We start from the raw sequence: 12,895 nt of genomic DNA on the forward strand, positions 1-12,895 counted from the left end.
GTAAATGTAAACTAACAAACTATATAGCCTCAAAAAATTGTTTAAGCTATAATTTTGATATCATGGATGGTCAGTCCTTGCATCCATATCTATGTCTATGAATTTGAAATTGGGTATACTTCTACAGCCCCATCCCTCAGCTTTTTACTGAAACAGGGGCGGGGAAAACTCTTTGTTATTGTTCCAACTGCTGATTGTCGCAACAACAAAAAAAACAAGAGCAGAGGGGCTCGCTCATATTCATTATGTGATGTCTCTGATGCGGATTGGATGCACAGTAGCATTATGTTAATGATGGGTGGGATGTGCAGAATGAGTAGGTGATGTCAGCTCCCAGTTAGCACAAAGGGAAATAAACATGGCGACAGACTGGAGTGTCTGGCAGGGATATACACTAACTTTAATAGTTTTCCTATGGTGGATAGCAGGCACAGGAGCCGAGACGGGGGTCCTGGAGACTGGTAGTCCCACCCGGATCTTCGGCATGCGGCTGGAGAGGAGTGACAAGCCGGCCACGACCACCAATGACGGGGTGATTCAGGTAACAGAAGAGAGCAACACCTTCCTGAGGTTCTACGGGCTACAGATTCTTCCTGACACCTCATCACAGATCAGATTCACCGACCATGAACATGAGGAAGGTGATGTTACCAGCAACAATGCTCCTTTTAACAGAACTTGTGCAGACTATAGTAAAGATATCGTTATCAGGGGTGGCATGAACGTGAGCCACCTCCGAACCTGGGGGGTTCTGAGTTTGAAAATCAAGCCTCTCCGGAAGAGCGAGCCCCAGAAGGAGTATGGGCTGTGCGTCCAGGAAAGCCAGGATGGCAAGTGGTACCTGTTGGGTGAGGATGACGGGAGGCTGCGGGTGGTGGAGGAGAAGAAGTCCATGCTTCCTATGTGGTTCCAGTGCATCCTCATCTGCTGCCTGCTGGTACTGTCAGGTATGTTCAGCGGGCTTAACCTGGGACTCATGGCCCTGGATCCTATGGAGCTCCGGATAGTCCAGAGCTGCGGTACCGAGAAGGAGAAGAGGTACGCCAGCAAGATCGATCCCATTCGGAGGAAAGGGAACTATCTGCTATGCTCGTTGCTCCTGGGTAATGTGCTTGTCAACACAACGCTCACTATCCTTCTGGATGACTTGATAGGGTCAGGCCTGGGTGCTGTGGTCGCCTCCACTATAAGTATTGTCATATTCGGGGAGATTGTGCCCCAGGCTCTGTGCTCTCGCCACGGGTTGGCTGTAGGAGCCAACACGATCATGGTGACCAAGTTCTTCATGTTGGTCACCTTCCCCCTGTCATGGCCCATCAGTAAACTCCTGGACTGTGTCCTAGGCCAGGAGATTGGTACTGTGTACAACCGGGAGAAGCTAGTGGAGATGTTGAGAGTGACGGAACCATACAATGACCTGGTCAAAGAGGAGCTAAACATGATCCAAGGTGCGCTCGAGCTCAGGACCAAAACCGTTCAAGATGTCATGACACCGATCAGTAACTCCTTCATGATCCACAGCGACGCTGTGCTAGACTTCAACACCATGTCAGAGATCATGGAGAGCGGGTACACGCGCATACCGGTGTTCGAGCACGAGCGGTCGAACATTGTGGACATCATGTTTGTCAAGGACCTGGCTTTCGTTGACCCGGATGACTGTACGACGCTGAAGACTATCACCAAGTTCTACAACCACACGGTCCACTTCGTGTTCCATGACACCAAGCTGGATTCCATGTTGGAGGAGTTCAAGAAAGGTTTGTTTGGATACGGGGGCTGAATCCCAAATGGCACCCTATTCCCTATGCACTACTTTTGACCAGGGCCCATAGGGCTCATTTGGGACACAGTCAGGGTCACAGAGAGGGAAAGTAGTGAGTGTGATGTGATGAAGGTGGTTTTGTTCACATTGATTTGTTTGTTTACCTTGTCAGTAAACAAGTTATTTACAACATGCTGATGGGGGCTCTTACGATGGAAGTGTGTGTGTGAGGTGAGGTGATAGAGAGAGAGAGAGAGTGCGAGAGAGAGAGACATGTCACTGTGGCACACCTCACCCTCACCTGACAAATGATCACTTGACAAATGACAGAGACACTTGTGCACAAATACAAACATGTTTTCTCTCACTCAGTTTCAGCCACGTTTAAGTGGTTGTTGGAGAGCAGCTGTAGTTATTGATTCTTTCTGTGGGCTTGTTTTATGTTTTCAGTATCTCTTGTCTGGAGTATGCTTCCTGCTATGTTCCTGGTTTACCCCATCCGATTTCTCACACTGTCTAAACGTATCATATACCTGATCTATGTTTATGTTTCCATTCATTTAGAATTAGAACCACAGCAGCCTTGTAATTCTCATGCTACTCTCATCATCTCACTCAACCTTGAACAACATAGTTCTACAAGGGTTGGCAGATTCAAATCAAATCAAATGTTATTTGTCACATGCGCTGAATACAACAGGTGTAGACCTTACAGTGAAATGCTTACTTACAAGCCCTTAACCAGCAATGCTTTAAAAAGTTGAAGTAAAAAATAGATAAGTAAAACATAGAAAATAAAAGCAACAAATAATTAAACAGCAGCAGTAAAATAACAATAGCGAGGCTATATACAGGGGTACCGGTATTGAGTCAATGTGCGGTGGCACCGATTAGTCAAGGTAATTGAGGTAATATGTACATGTAGGTAGAGTTAAAGTGACTATGCATAGATAATAAACAGAGAGTAGCAGCAGCTTAAAAGAGGGGCCTTTTGATAAGCTGTTCAGGAGTCTTATGGCTGGGGGTAGAAGCTGTTAAGAAGCCTTTCGACGACATCATCGATACACTTATTGATGAAGCCAGTGACTGATGTGGTGTACTCCTCAATGCCATCGGAAGAATCCCAGAACATATTCCAGTCTGTGCTAGCAAAACAGTCCTGTAGCTTAGCATCTGCTTCATCTGACTGCTTTCTTATTGACCGAGTCACTGGTGCTTCCTGCTTTAGTTTTTGCTTGTAAGCAGGAATCAGGAGGATAGAATTGTGGTCAGATTTGCCAAATGGAGGGTGAGGGGGGGCGTTGTATGCATCTCTGTGTGTGGAGTAAAGGTGGTATGGATTGTTTCCCCCCCCTGGTTGTACATTTAACATGCTTGTATAAATTAACTAAAATGGATTTGAGTTTCCCTGCATTAAAGTCCCCGGCCACTAGGAAAGCCACCTCTGGATGAGAGTTTTCCTGTTCGCTTATGGCCGTATACAGCTCATTGAGTGTGGTCGCAGGGGCAGCATCGGTTTGGGGTGGTATATAGATAGCTACGAAAAATACAGATAAAAACTCTTGGTAAATAGTGTAGTCTACAGCTTATCATGAGATACTCTACCTCAGGCGAGCAAAACCTTGAGACTTCCTAAGATTTTGTTCACCAGCTGTTGTTTACAAATATACGTAGACAGCCACCCCTTGTCTTACCAGAGGCCGCTGTTCTATCCTGCCGAAAAAGCTTAAAACCCACCAGCAGTATGCTTTTCATGTCGTCGTTCAGCCACGACTCGGTGAAACATAAGATATTACAGTTTACATGTCCCGTTGGTAGGATATACGTGATCGTAGTTCGTCTAATTTATTATTGATTGATTGTACGTTGGCTAATAGGACCGATGGTAAAGGTAGATTACCCTCTCGGCGACAGATCCTTACAAGGCACCCGGACCTTCATCCTCGATACCTCCTCATCTTTCTCCTGCGAATGATGGGGATGAGGGCCGTGTCGGGTGTCTGAAGTAAATCCTTCCCGTCTGACTTATTAAAGAAAAAGTATTCCTTCAGTACGGGGTGAGTAATCGCTGTCGTGATATCTAGAAGCTCTTTTTGGTCATAAGACACAGTGACAGAAACATTATATTCAAAAGAAGTTACAAATAATGCGAAAAAACATACACAATAGTACAATTGGTTACGGGATCGTAAAATGGCAGCCATCTCCTTCTGCGCCATTCTTTCACTGCATGATCCCTCAACTTTAGACACACTCACCCTCGCAGACAATACTCTTTGGTTTAAAAAAAAATGATTTAATCAACAATACACAACATAATCAGGGATGAAAGTAAGGTGGTACAATAATTAAAACAAAATATCAAGAAAATTGTAGGCTATTGCACCATTATTGATCATTACCATGTCATAGGCATGAACAATGTGCGAATGGACTTGTAAACTAGAGGTATAACCTACTGTACGCTGCAAAATGCGATGTGGTTCGACAATTGGCCGACACCGAGACACCTGGAGGGGGGTGGAGACAAGCACAAAGACAGGTGAAACAGATCAGGGTGTGACAGGTTATGTCAGTAACTTCCAGTAGCCACTAGATGCAGTTGTAATAAACACAGCTGTTTCTGTTTTCTTCCTACAAATGTTGCTCTATCTTTTGAAAGGTTTAAGCTATAAAATATTATGACCCCATCACTGAAAGACACGACTCTGTCCATTTACAATGCCCACAAGTCGAACAGAGTGGCCCAGGCACTAAATCAGACTGGGTGAAAAATGACATCATCAATAGCTAGGTTTCCATCCAATTGCCTACAGATTTTCATGCGAATATTCAAAAATCTGCATAAAAACAATATGAGCATTTTCCCACCAGAGATGTTTCCATCAAATTGACTTGTTGCAGATAAAAGGCTGTGCATGATAACATACTGTATATAAAAATACCTTTTGCAGTTAAATTCCCATGTACCAAATAAACATTTTAAGGTAAATGGGTTTCCATTGCATTTTACTGATGGGTTTCTCACCAAAAATGTTGCATTATGTTGCGTGTGCCCACTCTGGTATTGGCATGTGCGCCAACAACACGCAGGGTGCAAATATGTTGTTGGCTAGAGCTCAAATATAGCATACATGAAGAGATTATTATGAACAAAAGTACTACATTATTTTTCTTTGTCAAACAGCAGCCAAGCATCGATGATCATATCACAAAAATAAGACTCTAGATATTTATTGGAAAGGAGCATCATCTCATCACTTTGCAATTTCACCACCCTGTGAAGTTCATCATAATTTATATAATCTGTAGCCTAATAAACTGCACGCTTTCCCAAGGAGTTTTAGTGGGAGGACCACACAACATGTCGTCGCGTGACTCCAAGTTTACTTCGATATGATGGTTATTATATACACATGTGCGTATATAAGCGTTTCCACTGACATTTCTCGCATATTTCATTTTACTGACACAAAATAATCCCACCTGGTCTAGTGTATTTTGAATTGTAGACAAAAGTTTACCTGAAACATTTTCTGTTTCCATCAGGCCTGTCATGACTTTTTTTATCCGACCTCTACTTTACTCGCATAAAAGGGCTCGATGGAAACCTGTTTAGTGATGAAGTTCTTACAAAATTATTGCCTGGTGATCTTCTGAACTTCCCAATACCTTCCTGATGCATTTCAGTCACTTCAAACCATACCTCCTTCAAATTTAAGTAGTCAGACTGATTTGTAATAGATTGTCATAGCCCCAATTAAAAAAGTCTACATTGGCCGTTGATTACATCCGTTGTTTGATTTCAAAATGGGGTCGCTAACCCAAAAAGTTTGGGAACCCATGATGTACATTAGATGGTCCTGGGTAAAATACTCTCTTAGAAAAAAAGTGCTATCTAGAACTATTTTTTCTAAGAGTGTAGGCCTACATGAATCACTGAAAAAGTCTGGTCAGTGGTCAATGTACAGGTTATAGACTAGCTTCCTGTTGTAATGGCATGAAAAAACAACATGTTTATCATTTGTGCTCTGTAATGTAGTACAACATTACTCACCGATTTCTCATGAAGTGTGTATATTCCTCATCCTAAAGGACACTCCATGGGGTGTATGCATCATCATTTCCTCGTCATAGAGGGATAATAACACAAACCTTTTATTTATCCAGGCTGCATCACATGATTGTGATTGGGAGTCCCATAGGGCGGAGCGCAATTGGCCCAGTGTCGTCCAGTTTTAGCCGGCGTAGGCTGACATTGTAAATAAGAATTTGTTCTTAACTGACTTGCCTAGTTAAATAAAGTAAAAAATAATAATAAATATATGGCTAAAGTATCTATTATTCCTCAATGTATCAGTCACTGATTAATATACATTTGCATTTTAGTCATTTAGCAGACACTCTTATCCAGAACAATTTTCAAGAGTAATTAAGGTTAAGTGACTTGCTCAAAGGCACATCAAAAGATGTTTCACCTAGTCAGTTCAGGAATTAGAACCAGTGACCTTTCAGTTACTGGCCCAACATTCTTAACCACTAGGATACCTGTAGCTTCATTACATCATTAAATATATCCCTAGTCTCTTCCCACAGCTGCTGTGTCTCCACGCCAGTTGTCAACTGTCTATAGATTGTCATTGTGATCCTGGGCCTTGTCTATCTGTGCTGGCAGATATATGCCCACCCTACCCTGTGCTTTGGCAGTTGTTAGGGACCGTGTATATGTGTGCATGCATGACAGTTCAATGACATTGCTTCATGATAAACCAGCCCAATGTTTTTTATTGTCTATGAAATTTAGCCTTACCCTTTAGACATTATGTCTGGTCCTTGAGTCGATGTCCATGCCTGTGCAAACACCTAATTAGCATAATACAAAATGCCTGTTAAAATCCGTCTGTTTAAAGGTCCAATGCAGCTGTTTTTTTTAAATCTCAATATCAAATAATTTCAGGGTAACAAGTAAGTACCTTACTGTGATTGTTTCCAATTAAAATTGTCAAAAAGAAACTAAAATAACTTCTTAGCAAATAGCTTTTCTTAAGCAATCATTTTGCTAGGACTGTCTAGGAGTGGTCTGAGTGGGGAGTGGAAACTGAAAACTATTTGTCAGAAAAAAAGGCGCTATCCAGAACCCTTTTTTCTAAAGAGTGTAGGCCTACATGAATCACTGAAAAAGTCTGGTCAGTGGTCACTGACCAGGTTTTAGGCTAACTTCCTGTCCTGCTCTGTTGTAATGGCATGGAAAACAGCATGTTTATCATTTATGCTTTTCTTATTGGTCTATTAACTAATTTACCGCCTGGTGATGTCACATCGTTGGAAAGCTGTGGAGGTTGTTGTGAAGAAATCTGTTGACTGTTAAGCCTATGCATTAAGGAAGTTGTTGCGTGGGTGTGGCTCTCATCTGCTTTCTCAGAGCCTCTCTTTATTTCCTTCCTTTTCACTCTTTCTCTTCCTTTCATTCTCTCTTTTATCTTACCCCTCACTCTCTCTCTCCTTCTCTCTTTCTCCTCTCTCTCATTCTCTTCCCTTCCCTCTCTCTTCCTCATCTCTTATCTTAAACAGTTGGCTCATTGTTTCATATTTCTTCATAGTCAATCATCGCCCTCTGAACCTTGCACCCAGCAACATTCTCCACCTGTACAAGGCACTCCCTCCGACACATAGGGCTGAACTCGGGACACACCGCTCTAGGAAGACTGTAAATTGACCTTTGGCACATGTATCTAGGAACAGGAGTATGACCTTAGATCGGTATCTAAGTAACTTCATACTACTTCAGGTGAACAAGTGATGCACACACACCACACATACGTACACACATATAGACACACATAAACACACACACACCTTTATGACTACTGTCAGATGTTGCCTAATCCTCATGCTGACAAGACTCGTCACGAGACAGTCAGACATGAGTGATTCTCTGTCTACTCCTCCTTTGTGTGTTAGACAACGCCAGGCCAGGGTGTTTCCCTTTCTGTTTCTCTCTCTATCGCTCTCACTCTCTTTCCCTCTATCAAACGGCTGGAAAGAGGATTTAGGCCTAGGTGTTGCTTCCTCTCCTCACTCCTCACTGTAACTACTGGCTGCTGCTGAGGTTTTCATTGGTCGGTGTGAAGCATGTGTGAGGCCAGTGTGATGTGTTCTATTTTAACAAGACTGCCCCCAAGTGTTCTGCTGCTGAGTCACTGAGGGAGTCTTTGAATATCTCGTGCACACACATGCACACACAGAACAGGTCAAGCCTAAGAATTTACCAACACTTTACCAATACATTGAGACTCTGTGGTCATATGATTTAATTAAGTCAGAGATTAAGAAACACAACCTGAGAAATGTGATATGAACGTAGCCTTCCTGAAGTACAAATTCATTGCAGCTTTCACACAAAATCTATCCAGGCCTATTGAACTGTCAGTTTAATAAATTTTATCTCAAGATCTGATTTTGCTAAAAACATAAACAGGGCAACAAAGTATCCAATACTCCGTTATGGCATCATGAAAGCGACAAATTAGGATTTAGTGGCCATCTTAATATCCGTCATTCTCTCTCTCAGCCTCAGAGCATCTATTGTTTTGGGTACAACGGCCTAAGTCTTTGTCTTGAAATACCACACAGGGTGACAATGTCAGCATAGGCATTAGGCATCCCGTTACTCCAAGCGGAAAAAGTTTTGCAACAAAATCAAGAGTTTCTATTGGACAAATTCAGGTAGGTCCCTCCCCTTTTGCTTCAGTTTCGTTTCTATCATAAAAGTTAAATGGTAACTTTTGAAAGACGTTTTGCAACAGACCGAACATTCTGCAACGGAATTCGACTAATGAATACACCCCAGAAGTCCTGACCCTAAACCTAGACCACTTCCTCAACCACACTGTTTGCTCATATTGGGTGAGAAGGGGTGAATTGTGTAAGGTTGGCTGTTACAACCACAACCACAACCACAACCACAACCACAACCACACACACACACACACACACACACACACACACACACACACACACACACACACACACACACACACACACACACACACACACACACACACACACACACAGCACTGACTCACTGACCGTGCCTGCAGGACTGTCGTTCCTCTTTGCTATGGTTTGAGAACAGAAATACTGGTGGTTGTTATTACTGCATATCATTGGATATCCTGCAATAATTGGCTGTTGAGACTTCTGCAGGTTTTTTTTTATTCATGGGAATTCACTAAAAAGCTATTCAGAAAATATTCACACCCCTTGACTTTTTCCACATTTTGTTGTGTTACATCCTGCATTTAAAATTGATTAAATGTATATTTTGTGTCACTGATCAAGACACAATACCCCATAATGTCAAAGTGGAATTTTGTTTTTAGAATGTTTTAGAAATGCATTAAAAATTAAAAGCTGAACTGCCTCTAGTCAAATGTGCTTATCAAGTCACATAATAAGTTGCATAGACTCACCCTGTGTGGAATAATAGTAGTAATAATACCCCATGATTTTTGAATGACTACTGCATCTCTGTACCCCACACATGCAATTATTTGTATGGTCCCTCAGTCGAGAAGTTGATTTCAAGCACAGATTCAACCACAAAGACCAGGAAGATTTTCCAATGCCTCACAAACAAGGGCACCTTTTCGTAGATGGGTGAAAATAAAAACAGCAGACACGGAATATCCCTTTGAGCATGGTAAAGTTATCAATTATGCTCTGGATGGTATATCCATACACCCATACACTACAAAGATGCAGGTTTCCTTCCTAACTCAGTTTCTGGAGAGGAAGGAAAAGGCTCAGGGATTTCACCATGAGGCAAATGGTGATCTAAAACCGTTACAGAGTTTAACGGCTGTGATAGGAGAAAACTGAGGATGGATTAACAACATTGCAGTAATGCCACAATACTGACCTAAATAACAGAGTGATAAGAAAGAAGCCTGTACAGAATACACATTTTCCAAAACATGCATTCTGTCTGCACTAAAGTAATATTGCAAAAAATGTGACAAAGAAATTAACGTTTTGTTCTGATTACAAAGCGTTATGTTTGGGGCATATCCAACAAGACATCACTGAGTACCACTCTTCATATTTTCAAGCATGGTGGTGGCTGCATCATGTTATGGATATGCTTGTCATTGGCAAGGACTAGGGAGTTTGTTAGGATAAAAATAAACTAAATAGAGCTAAGCACAGGTAAAATACTAGAGGAAAACCTGGTTCAGTCTGCTTTCCAACAGACACTGGGAGATTAATTTACCTTTCAGCAGGACAATAACCTGAAACGCAAGGCCAAGGCAATACGACATTGAATGTTCCTGAGTGGCCTAGTTATAGTTTTGACTTAAAACGGCTTGAAAATAATAATGTATTAAAGAATAATGGGCAAATATTGTACAATCCAGGTATGCAAAGCTCTTAGAGACTTACCCCAAAATCACTCACCTTTGATGCCAAAGGTGATTATAATATGTGTCGACTCAGGTGGATGAAGTAAAGATATTTTAGTGTTCTATTTTTCATAAAAAATTAATAAATTGTATAATTTTAATCAATTTTAATCCCACCTTGTAACATAACAAACGTGTAAAAAGTCAAGGAGTGTGAATACTTTCTGAATGCCCTGTACATATTGTATACACTTTTATTTCTGGGAATTAAATAGGCTGCTACGAATTAACAGGAGAAGCCTGTCATTCTGTCCTAATTCTTGATCATACTAATAGTATGCTGTATATATGTTTTTCAGCTTTTCATTGGAGAAAGAGTCATAAAAAAGACACAAACAGGTTAAAGTGGCTAGACAAGTAGAAAAGTTGTGTATAGCCTACTTAGAATTCAATAGAGAAATAAAGAAAAAAAGAGCTTGTCATTAAATGCTCCTCTGTCTCTTGTAACTGCACATATCAACAGCCACTTTAGGAGAATAAGCACAGGGCCTCTCCTCTACTATTTTCAAATCAAATACATTTTTATTGGTCACATACACATATTTCGTAGATGTTATTGCGGGTGTAGCGAAATGCTTATGTTCCTAGCTCCAACAGCGCAGTAATATCTAACAATACACAGCAATACACACAAATCTAAAAGTACGAGAATGGAATTAAGAAATATAGAAAAATTAGGACGAGCAACGTCAGAGTCCAGAGTATGTATGTGTGTCTGTGTGGCTGGGCTCCCTGCCTGTGCCATTAAACCCCTACAACTCATCCAGAACGCCGCAGCCCGTCTGGTGTTCAACCTTCCCAAGTTCTCTCACGTCACCCCGCTCCTCCGCTCTCTCCACTGGCTTCCAGTTGAAGCTCGCATCCGCTACAAGACCATGGTGCTTGCCTACGGAGCTGTGAGGGGAACGGCACCTCCGTACCTTCAGGCTCTGATCAGGCCCTACACCCAAACAAGGGCACTGCGTTCATCCACCTCTGGCCTGCTCGCCTCCCTACCTCTGAGGAAGCACAGTTCCCGCTCAGCCCAGTCAAAACTGTTCGCTGCTCTGGCACCGCAATGGTGGAACAAGCTCCCTCACGACGCCAGGACAGCGGAGTCAATCACCACCTTCCGGAGACACCTGAAACCCCACCTCTTTAAGGAATACCTAGGATAGGATAAAGTAATCCTTCTAACCCCCCACCCCTTAAAAGATTTAGATGCACTATTGTAAAGTGGTTGTTCCACTGGATATCATAAGGTGAATGCACCAATTTGTAAGTCGCTCTGGATAAGAGCGTCTGCTAAATGACTTAAATGTAAATGTAAATGTAAATGTTTCTATATATACAGTGCCTTTGGAAAGTATTCAGACCCCTTGACTGTTTCCACAATTTGCTGAGTCACAGCCTTATTCTAAAGTGGATACAAAAATAGAAAATCCTCAGCAATCTATACACAATACCCCATAATGACAAAATGAAAACAGGTTTTTAGAAATGTATGCAAATTTGGCAGCATTTACAGCACTACATCACTTTTACATAATGAAGAACCTTTGGCAGCGATTTCATCCTTGGCTGTGTGCTTAGGGTCGTTGTCCTGTTGGAAGGTGAACCTTCGCCCCAGTCTGAGGTTCTGAGTGCTCTGGAGAGGTTTTCATCAAGGATCTCTCTGTACTTTGCTCCGTTCATCTTTGCCTCGATCCTGACTAGTCTCTCAGTCCCTGCTGCTGAAAACATCCCTACAGCATGATGCTGCCACCCCCATGATTCACTGTAGGGATGGTGCTAGGTTCAATCCAGACATGACGCTTGGCATTCAGGCCAAAGAGTTAAATCTTGGTTTCATCAGACCAGAGAATCTTGTTTCTCTTGGTCTGAGAGTCTTTAGGTGCCTTTTGGCAAACTCCTAGTGGGCTGTCATGTGCCTTTTACTGAGGAGTCACTTCCGTCTGGCCACTCTACCATAAAGGCCTGATTGGTGGAGTGCTGCAGAGATGGTTGTCCTTCTGGAAGGTTCTCCCATCTCCACAGAGGAACTCTGGAGCTCTATCAGAGTGACTATGGTGTTCTTGGTCACCTCCTTGACCAAAGCCCTTCTCCCCCGATTGCTCAGTTTGGCTGGGCGGCCAGCTCTAGGAAAGTCTTGGTGGTTCCAAACTTCTTCCATTTAAGAATGATGGAGGCCAATGTGTTCATGGGGACCTTCAATGCTGCAATAATGTTTTGGTACCGTTCCCTAGATCTGTACAGCGACACAATCCTGTCTCGGAGCTCTACGGACAATTCCTTCGACATCATGGCTTGTTTTTGCTCTGACATGCACTGTCAACTGTGGGACTGTAGTCTATACAGTCAATTTAATTTATCACAGGTGGACTCTAATCAAGTTGTAGAATCATTTCAAGGATGATCAATGGAAACAGGATGTACCTGAGCTCAATTTTTAGTCTCATAGCAAAGGGTTTTTTATACATTTGTAAAACTTTCTAAAAACCTGTCTTCACTTTGTCATTATGGGGTATTGTTTGTAGATTGCTGAGGATTTTCTTTATTTAATCCATTTTAGAATAAGGCTGTACCAGTCTAAAAGTTTGGACACACCTGCTCTATCATGACTCAAGATATAACCCAGATTCAGACACGGGAGGCGGAGAGTACAGTTCTCAGATTATTTATTCGAAAC

General features: G+C 42.2%; 1 protein-coding gene across 1 annotated transcript in view; it reads left to right on the forward strand.

Moving 5' to 3' along the window:
* The first annotated feature begins 358 nt into the window (after positions 1 to 358).
* LOC106584879 (metal transporter CNNM4) overlaps positions 359 to 12,895 on the forward strand; it is a 58,303-nt gene continuing 45,766 nt past the window's right edge. The window contains exon 1 of the mRNA XM_014170484.2: positions 359 to 1,760. Coding sequence (XP_014025959.2) covers positions 359 to 1,760 — 1,402 coding nt within the window. The remainder of the gene's footprint in view (positions 1,761 to 12,895) is intronic.

Source organism: Salmo salar, chromosome ssa24 (assembly GCF_905237065.1).
Source record: "Salmo salar chromosome ssa24, Ssal_v3.1, whole genome shotgun sequence".
NCBI classification, from domain to species: Eukaryota; Metazoa; Chordata; class Actinopteri; order Salmoniformes; family Salmonidae; genus Salmo; species Salmo salar.